The sequence below is a fragment of the Hibiscus syriacus genome, unplaced genomic scaffold (assembly GCF_006381635.1).
Source record: "Hibiscus syriacus cultivar Baekdansim isolate YM2019G1 unplaced genomic scaffold, ASM638163v2 tig00019423_pilon, whole genome shotgun sequence".
In the NCBI taxonomy this organism is placed as follows: domain Eukaryota; kingdom Viridiplantae; phylum Streptophyta; class Magnoliopsida; order Malvales; family Malvaceae; genus Hibiscus; species Hibiscus syriacus.
In genome coordinates, this window is record NW_024062470.1 from 550,513 (window position 1) to 562,816 (window position 12,304).

At 33.9% G+C, this 12,304-nt stretch overlaps 1 protein-coding gene across 1 annotated transcript; it reads right to left on the reverse strand.

Moving 5' to 3' along the window:
- Positions 1–505: 505 nt before the first annotated feature.
- Positions 506–3,213, reverse strand: LOC120209601. The gene is made up of 8 exons (XM_039208564.1): positions 3,029–3,213; positions 2,396–2,557; positions 1,812–1,903; positions 1,654–1,705; positions 1,453–1,563; positions 1,129–1,164; positions 927–1,029; positions 506–519 (listed from the first exon to the last, which is right to left on the reverse strand). Exons 2-8 carry the CDS (start codon positions 2,531–2,533, stop codon positions 506–508), a joined length of 546 nt encoding a protein of 181 aa, XP_039064495.1. The 5' UTR covers positions 2,534–2,557; positions 3,029–3,213.
- Positions 3,214–12,304: the final 9,091 nt, after the last annotated feature.

The window sequence follows — 12,304 nt, forward strand, 5'->3', positions numbered from 1 at the left end:
ACTAACATGAAAGGGGAAAAGAGGTAACAAACAAAATCCCTAATCTATAATCAAAATACAAATCAAACTTTTAAAAAGCCCAGAAAAAAAAATTCATCACAAAATACAATCTAACAAATGTATAAATTAAAAGACAAACGTAACAGATCCAAGAATTGGGTAAAAGAAACTAACCTGAGAATCCAAAGAATTGATTGATAGAATCAAGGGGAAAGTTTCTTAAGTGGGTGATAGGTAGTGCTCAGGTTTTATTTTTATAGATGGGATTTCAATAATATTATATAATTTATAATAATTTAAATTAAGAATATATTAATATAATTTAAAATTATAATTTAAATATTAGTATTATTATATAGGGCAAGATCTAATTACATTGTGTAAAACTCTTAGTTTTACACCATTTTAGGACCATTGAATGAAAGAAATTAAAGACTAAGATTAACCGTGGAAAATGAACAGATGTTCACTAAAAAAACGAATTAATCTCAACCTTTGATTTCTCTCAATCCAATGACACTGAAAAGATGTAAAACTAAAAGAGTTTTACACAATGTAATTGGATCCTAATACTTATTATATTTATAAATTATATAATTAATTAATTTAATTTAAGAATAGTACTGAGGTCACAGAGCATCTGTTTTTCAAATAAAGTCAACTCTGAAGTTTGGCTTAGTAGGTTTCTAAGGAGCCATTAGGAAACTCCAAATGGATCATGTAGCATACTTTATTCATTTAAGCGGATTTTGTAGTCAAGGAATGCATAATGATGTCACTGTCATCAAGCCTAGACTAGAGAGTAAACAAGAACGTCCCAAAAGTGTAAGGCTTGAGGCTTCTCAAGTTTATTTGTTAAAAGATTATGATGCACGATAATGCTTAACACACTTCAAATCTTAAGCTGATATGTATGTACTACTTACCATGAGAAGCTGAGAAAGGTATAGTGTATTTCATTTGTATAACATGACGTACTTCTTGTTCAATCTTAAAACCCTTGATGTTGCCATCAGAATCTCCAAATACCTACAAATCCAGAAATTAAATTCAAAAATCCAATCTTTATTTATATAAGGATAAATTTTGTGGAATTAAAGAGATTAAAAGACAAAGAGTGAATATTACCTTTGCTACATCTTTCAACACCAAAAGGCTGCATCTCTACATGGGATCATCATTAAGACACTACAATTCAAATCCACAGCATTCCAATAGTAATAGCATTTAAATAATAATAGGATAAAAAACAGAGCATCTCCTCCTATATGATTTTATGAAGACGAAGTAAAATGTTTCAGACCATATACTAGATGATGACCATCACAGAGTTCAGTTTCCTTTAAAAGGAAGGAAGATTCATATATTATTTATACAAATTGTTTTGGATACTTGAGTAGAAAAGTTTACGAAATGCACTTAGCTAGCATTGCCAAAAGCAAAAAAACTTACATTAGAAAACCCTTCATCATCAGAATCCTTCACATCACTGAAAGAGGGAAGTTCAGGCGGTGCTGTGTACACACATTGGTTGTCGTCCGTGAGCTGACTTACCATGAGAAGCTGAGAAAGGTATATTGTATTTTTTTTTATAAAAGTAGGAGGTCTTGTTAAAAACCGTATAGTGTATTTCATTTGTATAACATGACCTACTTCTTCTTCAATCTTAAAAACCTTGATGATGCCATCAGAATCTCCAACATACCTGCAAATTCAGAAATTAAATAGATATGGACAGTTCAATTGCTGCATGTGCTCTCTTGAAAGTTGAAATAACCTACAGTATAGCTAACAACCGAAGCTAGACTTACATGTAGGGGTCAGTTTGCATAACTGCAAAAGAAGTAATTTCTTCTTTAAAGACATGTACATGAGACAAGAGCCTCTTTTCCGAGTCCCAAACCTACATTACAATTTCCATAGAAAAATTAATTCCCAAAGGAAAAGAGAGAAAAGAAGACATATTTATAGGTAAAGTATAGAGCAAGAAAACATAGGCAATACCGATTCTGATGACAGTAAAAGTAGACTACTCTCATATCTAATCTGATAGAATCAGCAATTAACCAAGCAAGTAACTTGCCTCAATATGGTTCTTGAAATTTACATTTATATATTAAGGATGCCTTGATTCTGGACAAACTGAAGAAAAATTAAGGTTTATATAAGTACCTTGGAATTACTTGAAAAAAAAAGCTTTACAAGACAAAAAGAAATACTGATATAGCATTATAATGATAGTATCAAGAAATCCAGATTGAGAAATATAGCATCATGAACATGTTAAACTGTCACGTTTCTTCCTCATGTGATAATTAATCAGATATGATATGACCTTCCTTTAGTTGCATCAAGTCCATATTAATCTGTTCAACAGAGGGTAACAAAAGCATACCTTAAACAGTAAGTGCATGGACAGCAAGATAAAAGATGATCCCTTTTCTAATTGAATTTGATTATTTACTGTCAAAATGAACTGTGTATATCCACTCCAGCAGGGTAAACTTTCTGGGTCGGCAACATCCAAATACATACACAAATGATCCAACGTTGTTACCTGTATGAAATTCAAAACCAAGAGTATGAAGACTAAACTACTATCGCCAAAACAGAAAATTAAGGCTGAAAAGGGTAAGTAGTATCAACAAGGGAATAAGCAATGTATCATTTAAAACCATCAACGATCAAATCATCGGAGAAAATCAAGGGATTGAGATTCTATTAACAAATCGAGACGTAAAATCACAACAAAATCAAACACTTCTCCTCATCTTCTTGCCGCTGAAAAATAAGAGTAATCAAGAAAATTTCAAAAATAACTAAATCATAAGCAGTAGAGAAATACGAATGGAACAAAATACAAACAAAATAACCGGAATTGGGTAACAAACAAAACCCTAATCTATAATCAGAATACAAATCAAACTTTTAAAAAGACCAGAAAAAATTCATCACAAATACAATCAAACAAAAGTATAAATTAAAATAAAAACGTAACAGATCCAAGAATTGGGTAAAAGAAACTAACCTGAGAATCCAAAGAATTGATTTATAGAATCAAGGGGCAAGTTTCTTAAATCATAAGCAGTAGAATCCGTAAAGAAATACGAAAGACCAACTGAAGAGATAGCAACGAGATGCTTGTGTTCGGGATTGTAATCGGAAAGATTGAGATGGAAGGAAGCGAGGATATGATAGCGGGTGAGAGGAATGTTAGGGCTTGAAAACGGAAGTAATTATGCCTGAGATGAGAGGGAATAAATAGTCAGATTTTCATTTAATTACCTAAGCGGGAGCCAACAAAAAACGTTTAAAATTTGAAATTTAAATATATTTGATTTATTTATTTATTTTTAATTATCTCTTTTATTTATAAATAAAATCTGATATTTTTAAAATCTAATTTTTTTAAAATCAACTATCTATGAAAATTCAATTTGATTATTTTCATTTTGATTTTAGAGTTATTTTCAAAATTTTCTTTTAATAAAAAAATTTTAATATAAGATTTTAAATATTATGTAATAAAGATTACTTTTTGTCAAAAATATTTTAAAATTATTATTCTCAGTTAAATAAAAAATAATCAATAAATTTATTTATTTTCTGAAAAAAATAAATCAAAATAAATAATTTTAAGTCCAATAAAAAATAACCAATATATAGAGATATTTTATGGAAATAAATTTTAGAAATTATTATTTAAAATGAAAATGAAAAAAAATTAAAGCTAATCAATAAAATTATTATAAATTAATTAAAATTTTAAAAAAATAAATACACGTTAAATTTAGAGAAAATATATAATTTAGTAAAAAACAAGTAAAATAAATTCATTGAAACTGACGAAGGTATTATTGAAATACTAACAAAAAAAACCGAAGAGATAGCAACGAGATGCTTGTCGTTCGGGAGTGTAATCGAAGAGATTGAGATGGAACGAAGCGAGGATATGATAGCAGGTGAGAGGAATGTTCGGGCTTGAAAACGAAAGTAATTTTGCCTGAGATGGGAGGGAATAAATAGTCAAATTTTTATTTAATTACCTGAGATGAGCCAACAAAATAACCGTTGTAAAGGGAGTGAACGCCTAAAATTTGAAATTCAAATATACTTTTTTTGAATTAAAAGAAAACCATTACAATGAAACACTAAGGGCGAATAAAAGTAGGACCATGAAGGTCACGAGCAAGATGAGGTATTATCTCCTGGGGAGGTTCTATATATATGCATGGTTGATCATTTGAAACACCGATAGATTTTGCAAGGAAGTCTGCTGCAGCGTTGGCTTCACTACGTATGAGAATGAAATCAATCTTCCATTGCTTTGAAATAAGGCTCGCGATAGATCTGACAAGAGACACTGGGCTGGATGCGGCTGTTAGAGAAGTCACAAGTGTTAGAGCTTCCGCACAGTCCATTTGGCATTGAAGGCGCTCTAGTCCTTGAGACCACGCTAATTGAAGTCCTTCAAAAATCCCCCAGTGTTCGGCTTGTAATGGGGAGGAAATACCAACCGCTTTATTAAATCCGACGATTCAATCTCCATCCTTGTTCCGGATGAGCCACTGTCGATCCTAGAGAGGAAGTATGATGAACTGTGCCATCCGTTTTGAGCGTAAACCAGTCAACAGGCGCTGATCGCCATTGAATAAGTTTCGGGCGAGGAAAAGCAGTACCAGTTGAGGAATCAGACGTCGTAGTGATGAAATAATTAGCCCAGTTTTTGTTGTGGTTGAGTAATTGATCATTAGAGAGGGTCAGATTAGAGAATATGGATGAATTTCTTCGCTTCCAGATCTGCCACGCTAGGGAAGCAAATAAAGTTTTCCAAGGGATTTTTGAACCTGCAAAAATTCGATTGGAATCAAGATTCATTGTAAGCCATTCATTAGTTTCTAGAGTGAAAATCCTGAAGTTGTTGTTGGTGAATGATCAATTGCCAAAGAGAAGTAGTTTGTTTGCAATCTCGCAACACATGCAACAAAGTTTCATTAGTTGATCCACATATTTAACATAAAGGATCATCGGTAAGGTTTCGCGCACATCGATTGACGTTCGTTAGTAATCGATCTCTATAAGAAATCCAAAGGAAGTGTTTGATATGCTCTGGGATAGGAAGACGCTAGAGCTTAGTCCATTTAACGTCTTTAGGACTCCAAAGTTCTTTAGTAATAAGATTATAAGCGGATTTCACAAAGAATTCGCCATTCTTGCCATGAAACCAGGAACAACGATCAGTGCCAGCATTGGGATCAGGGGCTGGACATTCAAAATATGTGGAATGTGGAAGGCTGGAAAGTCTGTCGAATGAAGTTCCAATTCCAGCTACGGTTCGATTGAGCAACGTCACAAACCATCAAGTTATCTTCAATAGTGACACTCTCTTGCTTCCAGTTAGAGAGGCGCCTAAGTTTCGACAGCCAATTATCGTGCCAAAATCTTGTAGAAGCACCATCACCTACGGACCAAGATATGAAGCTATGAAAATTATCCCATACCTTAGATAGAGACCTCCATAAATGAGAGCAATTCAGCTACATGATGGAAGGTGGGCACATACATGTCACATTATATTTTTGTCGAAGTAGTTTTATGAAGTATGTCTATGTGTTCGAAGCAACTGCAAAACAAAGGTTCATTAGGAAAGTCGAATTATGTAGTTGTAACCTCCTGATGCGAGACCTCCATTGTGTCTAGGTTGAGATATGGCGTCCCAACTAACAATTGGAATGCCACGAGATTGGTCGTTAGAAGTCCATATGAAGTGTCGAACGATTTTTTTTCAATGTCGTGACAAACTTTGGAAGGGAACCGACAAGTTTGCATGAAATAGGTAGCAATGGTCATAAGAACGGAGTTAGCAAGAGTAACCCGACCAGCAAAAGAGAGGGATCGAGCCGACCACCCTTGGAGCTTCGATTTAATTTTATCAATTATGAAGGCATAGAATTCGCAAGTAGCACGCTTATGCATCACGTATTCCGAGATAAACATCCAAGTTAGAGACTTGTTTGATGCCAAATGATAACATACTAAATTTGCTGATTCAACACTGGTATTTGGCGAGAAGTAAATATGCGATTTGAGTTTGTTTACTTTGTGACCAGAATAGTGGCCAAATTCCGCCATAATATTGTCAATCAATATGCTTGATCAGTAGTTACCTTAGCATATAAGATTAGGTCATCCGCAAAGAATAGATGACTGATAGGAAGGCCACCCCGTACAAGCTTGAACGGTTTCCAATCACCTCTTTTAGAAGCAAGCTGAATATGGTGACCTAGTCTTTTCATAGTAAGAACGAAAAGATAATGCGAGATTAGACCCCCTTTCTGAACTCCTCGTTGCGGTTGAAATTCAGAACTAAGGCCTATATTGAATTGGATCTGCATCGTAGAGGATGATCTACAATGCAGTATGAATCGGTTGATTGTAGGGGAAAGCATGCTTCATACAGAGTGTCAGCTATAAATTCCCAACGTAAACGATCAAACATTTTCTCCAAGTCCACCTTAATAGCCATCCATCCATCTTTATCTTTCTTGTGTTTCATGGAGTGAATGACCTATTGGTTAATGATGATATTCTCTGAGATGCTACGACCTTGAATGAAACTTGTTTGGTTGGGAGCAGCAAGTCTAGGCATAATGTGCTGAAGGCGCCTGACAATGATCTTTGTGATCAACTTCTATAAAACAGTACAAAGGTGATGGGTCGAAAGTCTTTGAAACTGGAAGGACTTGGTACTTTAGGAATAAGAGCAAGTATTGTTTTTTCAAGGAATGCTCAATGTTGCTTCCAGAGAAAATATCTTGGATCGTAGAGCAAATCGAAGCGCCAACAATGTCCCAATGTTTTTTATAGAAATGTACATGTAACACATTTACTTTCGGGGATTTGAGAGGAGCCATAGCAAATAAGGCTTCCTTTATTTCCATGGGATTTGGAATAGAGTCTAGATTTTGCATATCTTCAGGAAGAATGATTGGAAATAGACTAGAAATGGGAAAAGTGCATTCACCTCATCATCAAGGGAAAATAGTTTCTGGTAGTAAGCATTGGCTTCTTGTCGAAGAACATTTGTGTCTGAACACCAATTACCAGTGGAAATTTGGAGAGAGTAATTCCGGTTAATCCTTCTGTTAAGAATGGCTTTTTTATGGAAGTAAGTTGTATTCCTATCACCAAAGTTAATCCAGTCCGATCGGGATTTTTGTTTCCATAGGATTTTTTCTTGGTCGAGGATTAATTCCAGCTCAGTTTGAAGTTTAGTCTCGAGCCTAGACAGGTAGGAGCTTCGATTTTTATCGAGATAGCATTGGATGCCCTTGAGCCGAGCCATAAAATTGCACTTGCGATAGAAGAGCTGACAAAAAATAGAGCGATTCTAATTATTTGCAGCGACACTAAACTTGGAGATAGCATCCGTTATTGAGGGAGAAGAGTCTCAATTATCAATCACAAACTTATGAAAGTCTTTGTGAAGTGTCCAACCAGCAAAGTAACGGAATAGACGCTATTGCGATTTATTAGGATTCTTACCAATAGCTAGCAAGAAAGGTATGTGATCAGACTTCATCCAAAGGAGATGATAAACCAGAGTATCAGGATAGGATACAAGCCATTTATCATTGCATAAGCAGCGATCAAGACGAACTGCACATGTTCTTCTATACCAGGTGAAGTCTAGTTCTTGGTATCCCATATCATGTAGTCCTGACTCGAAAACTGCTTTGCTGAAATCTTGATCAGAGAAAGGGATGGTGGCATATCCTTTACGGTCATTTGGGGACAAAGCAGCGTTGAAATCGCCTAAGACAACCCAAGGCTCATTAATATGACCAGAGAGTAGTTGAAGATACGACCAGAGCACCTTTCTTTTAGCAAGATTCGGACTTGCATAAACGAAAGTAACAAGAGCAGAATGATTGTTGAACTTACTTTGGATCCGGTAGTGAACGAATTGGAAATGGCTAAAGAGAACATCATCCTGAATATGATCGTACCAGCAGACCCAAATGCCTCCAGAAAATCCATCAGCTTCAACTCTGAAAGAGTTAGGAAAATTGAGCTTAGCAATAAATTTATCAGCAGTATGATTACTTATTCGGGTTTCAACATAGCTCAAAACGTCTGGAGAATGGTTGTGTATGTACTGACGTGCAACGTGAATAAAATTCCGATTACCACAGCCTTGGGCATCCCATATAATATGTTGATACATAAATAAAATAATTTAAGAAATATAGGAGGACAACCTATTATTCGACCATAGCATCACTACCCTTTCTAGCTATAGAGGGAGCTAGAGCTTCGGCTGGAATATTTGGATTATCCCTATCTATTAATATCATAGCTTGGTACTTGTTTGGATCAAGGTTTTCACCCAATCTCGACCGTAGCATTTTGGAGGAAGAAGCTTCATTCACTGTGGTACATAAACCGTGTATGGGGTTTTTTACTAATACATGAGGTTTAGTTGCTTTGACTCTAATATTGGCCTGCTTCTTTGTAACATGTGGGACAATTGTCACCTTTTTTGGGTGAACTAAGGTATTTCCCTTAGTGTTGCTTTTTTCTGAAAGAGTATTCTATGAGGTAGGCAGTGGAGCAATTACAGGAGATAATTGTGGCATAGAAGGTGGCATGACGGGTTCTTCTTCAGTCACTATAGAATCTGACTATAATTCCTGATTATTAGGAATTGCTTCAAATATGGGATTGGATTTGGCAATAATGGGGCCAGAATCCTGAGTAGTTTGTTTTGTAGATTTTTGGTTCCTGGAATTACGTTTTTTCCGTTCCACCAGCATCCAAGGTCCAAACGCTTCATCCGAAGCTGGGTTTTCGTTAGCCCGAGTGGAGGAGCCTCATTCACATGTTGATCATTTCTCTGCACTTGAAGCTCCGGACACAGTATATAGAAATTCATATTCAATGATTTGGAGTCGACCATTGATAAGAAGTTTGGATACCAGTGGCCAATGAAGATTGAGGCTAATAGCTAGTCGAGAAAAACGTCATCTGTAACCATTATTCGTTTAGAAATCAATTTTAACAACAGAACCATCCTGGTTTCCAATAGCTTCGATGATGCTTCTTTTATAAAGAGTGATGGGGAGTCCAGGTAATCGGATCCATGCCATTAAGCGACTAGGATAAGCTTGAGTCGGTTGAAAGTCTATAGACCATGGTTCCACAGTGATGTAGTAGCCAAAAATGGTCCAAGGTCCTTCTGTGAGCACCTTGAGATAATTTCAGAGGGTGAGAGGGTTTCCAAATACCGTATATGCGATTATGGAAGGTGTTATATCCAACTCTTCGTCCAAGGACTTTGACGATGAGCATTAGATCCATGTTTTTGACAGCAAGAGATTGAACTTGATCTGGAAAATCTATGGTTAGAATGCCACTGGAGGAGCCAAGAGTGATGTCGTCTTCAAGAAGTTCGATATCATTATCCTCTAAGTTAACGACTTTTGATTCAGATTGAGAAGCAATGGCCTTTGACACAATGTCCTTGTAGGATAAAGCGGGTGAGGAGCCATTACACTCCATCAGAGAAGGAGCACCCTCACGAGCCATGGCAGATGGATCAGGCGGTTCTTCATCTCTTCTCCTTTGCTTTTTGGGTAGTCTGGGATCTACACTCGAAATTTCAAAGGGTTTTTCCATCAGTGTAGTTACGTGTAAATATACTTTTATTTGATTTATTTATTCTTCTTTTAAATTATCTCTTTTATTTATGAATAAAATTTGATTTTTTTAAAATCAACTATCTATGAAAATTCAGTTTGAATAATTTAATTTCTTCTTTTTCATTTTGATTTTAAAGTTATTTTCAAAATTTTCTTTTAATAAAAAACTTTAATATATGATTTTAAATATTATATAATAAAGATTCTTTTTTGTCAAAAATATTTTTAAAATGATTAGTTCTCAATTAAATAAAAATAATAATAAATCAATCAATCAATTTTCTGAGAAAAAAATGAATCAAAATAAATAATTTTAAGTTCAATAAAAATAACCAATATTTACAAATATTTCATGAAAAATAAATTTTAAAAAATTATTATTTAAAATGAAAATGAAAAAAATCAAAAACTGAAGTTAATAAATTAAATTATTAAAAAAATTTAAAAAAATACATACATGTTAAATTTAGAGAAAATATATAATTTATTAGAAAAACAAATAAAATAACAGAATTACCGATACCCTCTTGAACGAAAAAATATCAATAAAATATGAGCAAATTCAGTGAAGAGTTGATGAATTTTCGGGTGAAAAAACCTGTTTTAGGCAGAGTGTACCAGTACCCTATGTATGTATATTGATACCCTCTTGAACGAAAGATAACATTTACAATAAGGGTGTTGATACCTCAAGGGGTGTATCGATACCCCTTAAAGGAAAAATTGAATATTGATTCAGTAAATTCGTTTAAGTTAACAACATAGAAGTATAAGGTTTAGGCTTATGATAATTGTCTTGAAAATTATATTTATATAAATACAGAGCATAAACGAGTTCCAGAACAATTGACAAGTAGGATTGATTGAGGGAAAGACAAGGAGATATAGGTGAGTGCATTTTATTTTGATATAGAATTATATGGAAATTGAACTTGCGATAAGTCTATTTTCTATAATTATAGTACATGAAGTCATAAATATAAGCATGTGAATGATATGATTTGTATGATGTATGAATTCATGAGTAAAGGCATGTGTGAATATGATTTGTATGCATTATATGTCATGTGAACATAAGAGGACAGAACATAAATTATATGATATGAGATAAGTGAATGTATGCATTTATGATATATGTATGAAATAAGATATATATGATTATATGAGGTATATGAGAAAAGGTACATGTGACAGGTGAATTATATGGAAATGATCTACTTATAAGTAAACTATGTGACTATGTGATCATGTGAAAAGATAACAATGAGCTATGTGAAAGAATTATGAGATTAAGTGTTTATGTGATTCTTATGTGCGCATTAGTACATGGAAACGGGTATATGTTATTATATATGACATGATCTATATGAATTTGCAATATATGATACATGTTATATGATATGAGATATATGGTTACACATACATGTGGTATGTGACAGAAGAAAAGAAATATGTGATCATAAGAGTATGATATGAATCATAATAATATTGCCCATGTTATGTGATATGACAGTTAGGAGTATAGTTGGCATGCCAAGAGTCAAGTATTACCTATGTCTTTCAGGACATATAGACAGAATTACCTATGTCTTTCGGGACATATGGACAATATTACCTATGTCTTTCGGGACATATGGATGAAATTACATACGTCTTTCGGGACATATGGATAGTATTACCTATGTCTTTTGAGACATATGGACAAAATTACCTATGTCTTTTGGGACATATTGACGGTATTACCTATGTCTTTCGGGACATATGAACAGAATTACCTATGTCTTTCGGGACATATGGACAGGATTACCTATGTCTTTCGGGACATATGGACATAATTACCTATGTCTTTCGGGACATATGGACATAATTACCTATGTCTTTCGGGACATATGGACAGTTACATATGTTCTTAGGAACATATGGATAGGTCATTCGGGATATTGATTGAGCTATGGTGACAACATAATAGTGCACAACCTCAATGTACTCACGTATCTTAAAGTTCTCAATAATGTACATGGACTTACAAAAAGTATAAAAAGTGTTTACATTATTACATGTTTTCATGCTATTATCATTTACACTGAATTAAATTATATTTTCATATGTATATGAAATGCATTATTATTATTATTATTATTATTTATTATTATTATTATTATTATTATATTTTATACCTCACTAAGTCAACGACTTAGCGTGTGATTGTTTTACACGTAGGTTCCAAGAAGAGGAAGACTGATAAAAGTTAAGCAAGACAGGTCAGTTTCTCATTTCCAAAGATCATATCAGAAAAGAATGGAATAGTATGTATTTTGTAATATTGATTGTTGTTGGCATGTAAATAAAGATTTGAATCCGATATGCTCTAATCAGTTTTGGTAAAATCATATGATTGAGTTTTGTAATGTTTTAAACATATTTATGTAAATGGTAAATATATAGTGATGAAAGTTTAAATTTTATGAGTTTTATATAATTGGACCGAAATTACTGTAGCAAGGGTATCGGTACACTGTAGCAGGGTATCGATACCCCTGTAGCATTCTGGAATTTTTAGCATCGGGTATGGTTCACGGGTATTGTTCACGGTACTATTCACA

What these genes read in the sequence shown, in the direction of transcription:
- LOC120209601 (XM_039208564.1), bottom strand. Translation starts at nt 2,533, where the DNA reads ATGTATTTGGATGTTGCCGACCCAGAAAGTTTACCCTGCTGGAGTGGA. An exon ending in CCATGCACTTACTGTTTAAG is followed by an intron (nt 1,904 to 2,395) that starts GTATGCTTTTGT and finishes ATTGTAATGTAG; the next exon opens with GTTTGGGACTCGGAAAAGAG. An exon ending in ATGATGAAGGGTTTTCTAAT is followed by an intron (nt 1,165 to 1,452) that starts GTAAGTTTTTTT and finishes GATCCCATGTAG; the next exon opens with AGATGCAGCCTTTTGGTGTT.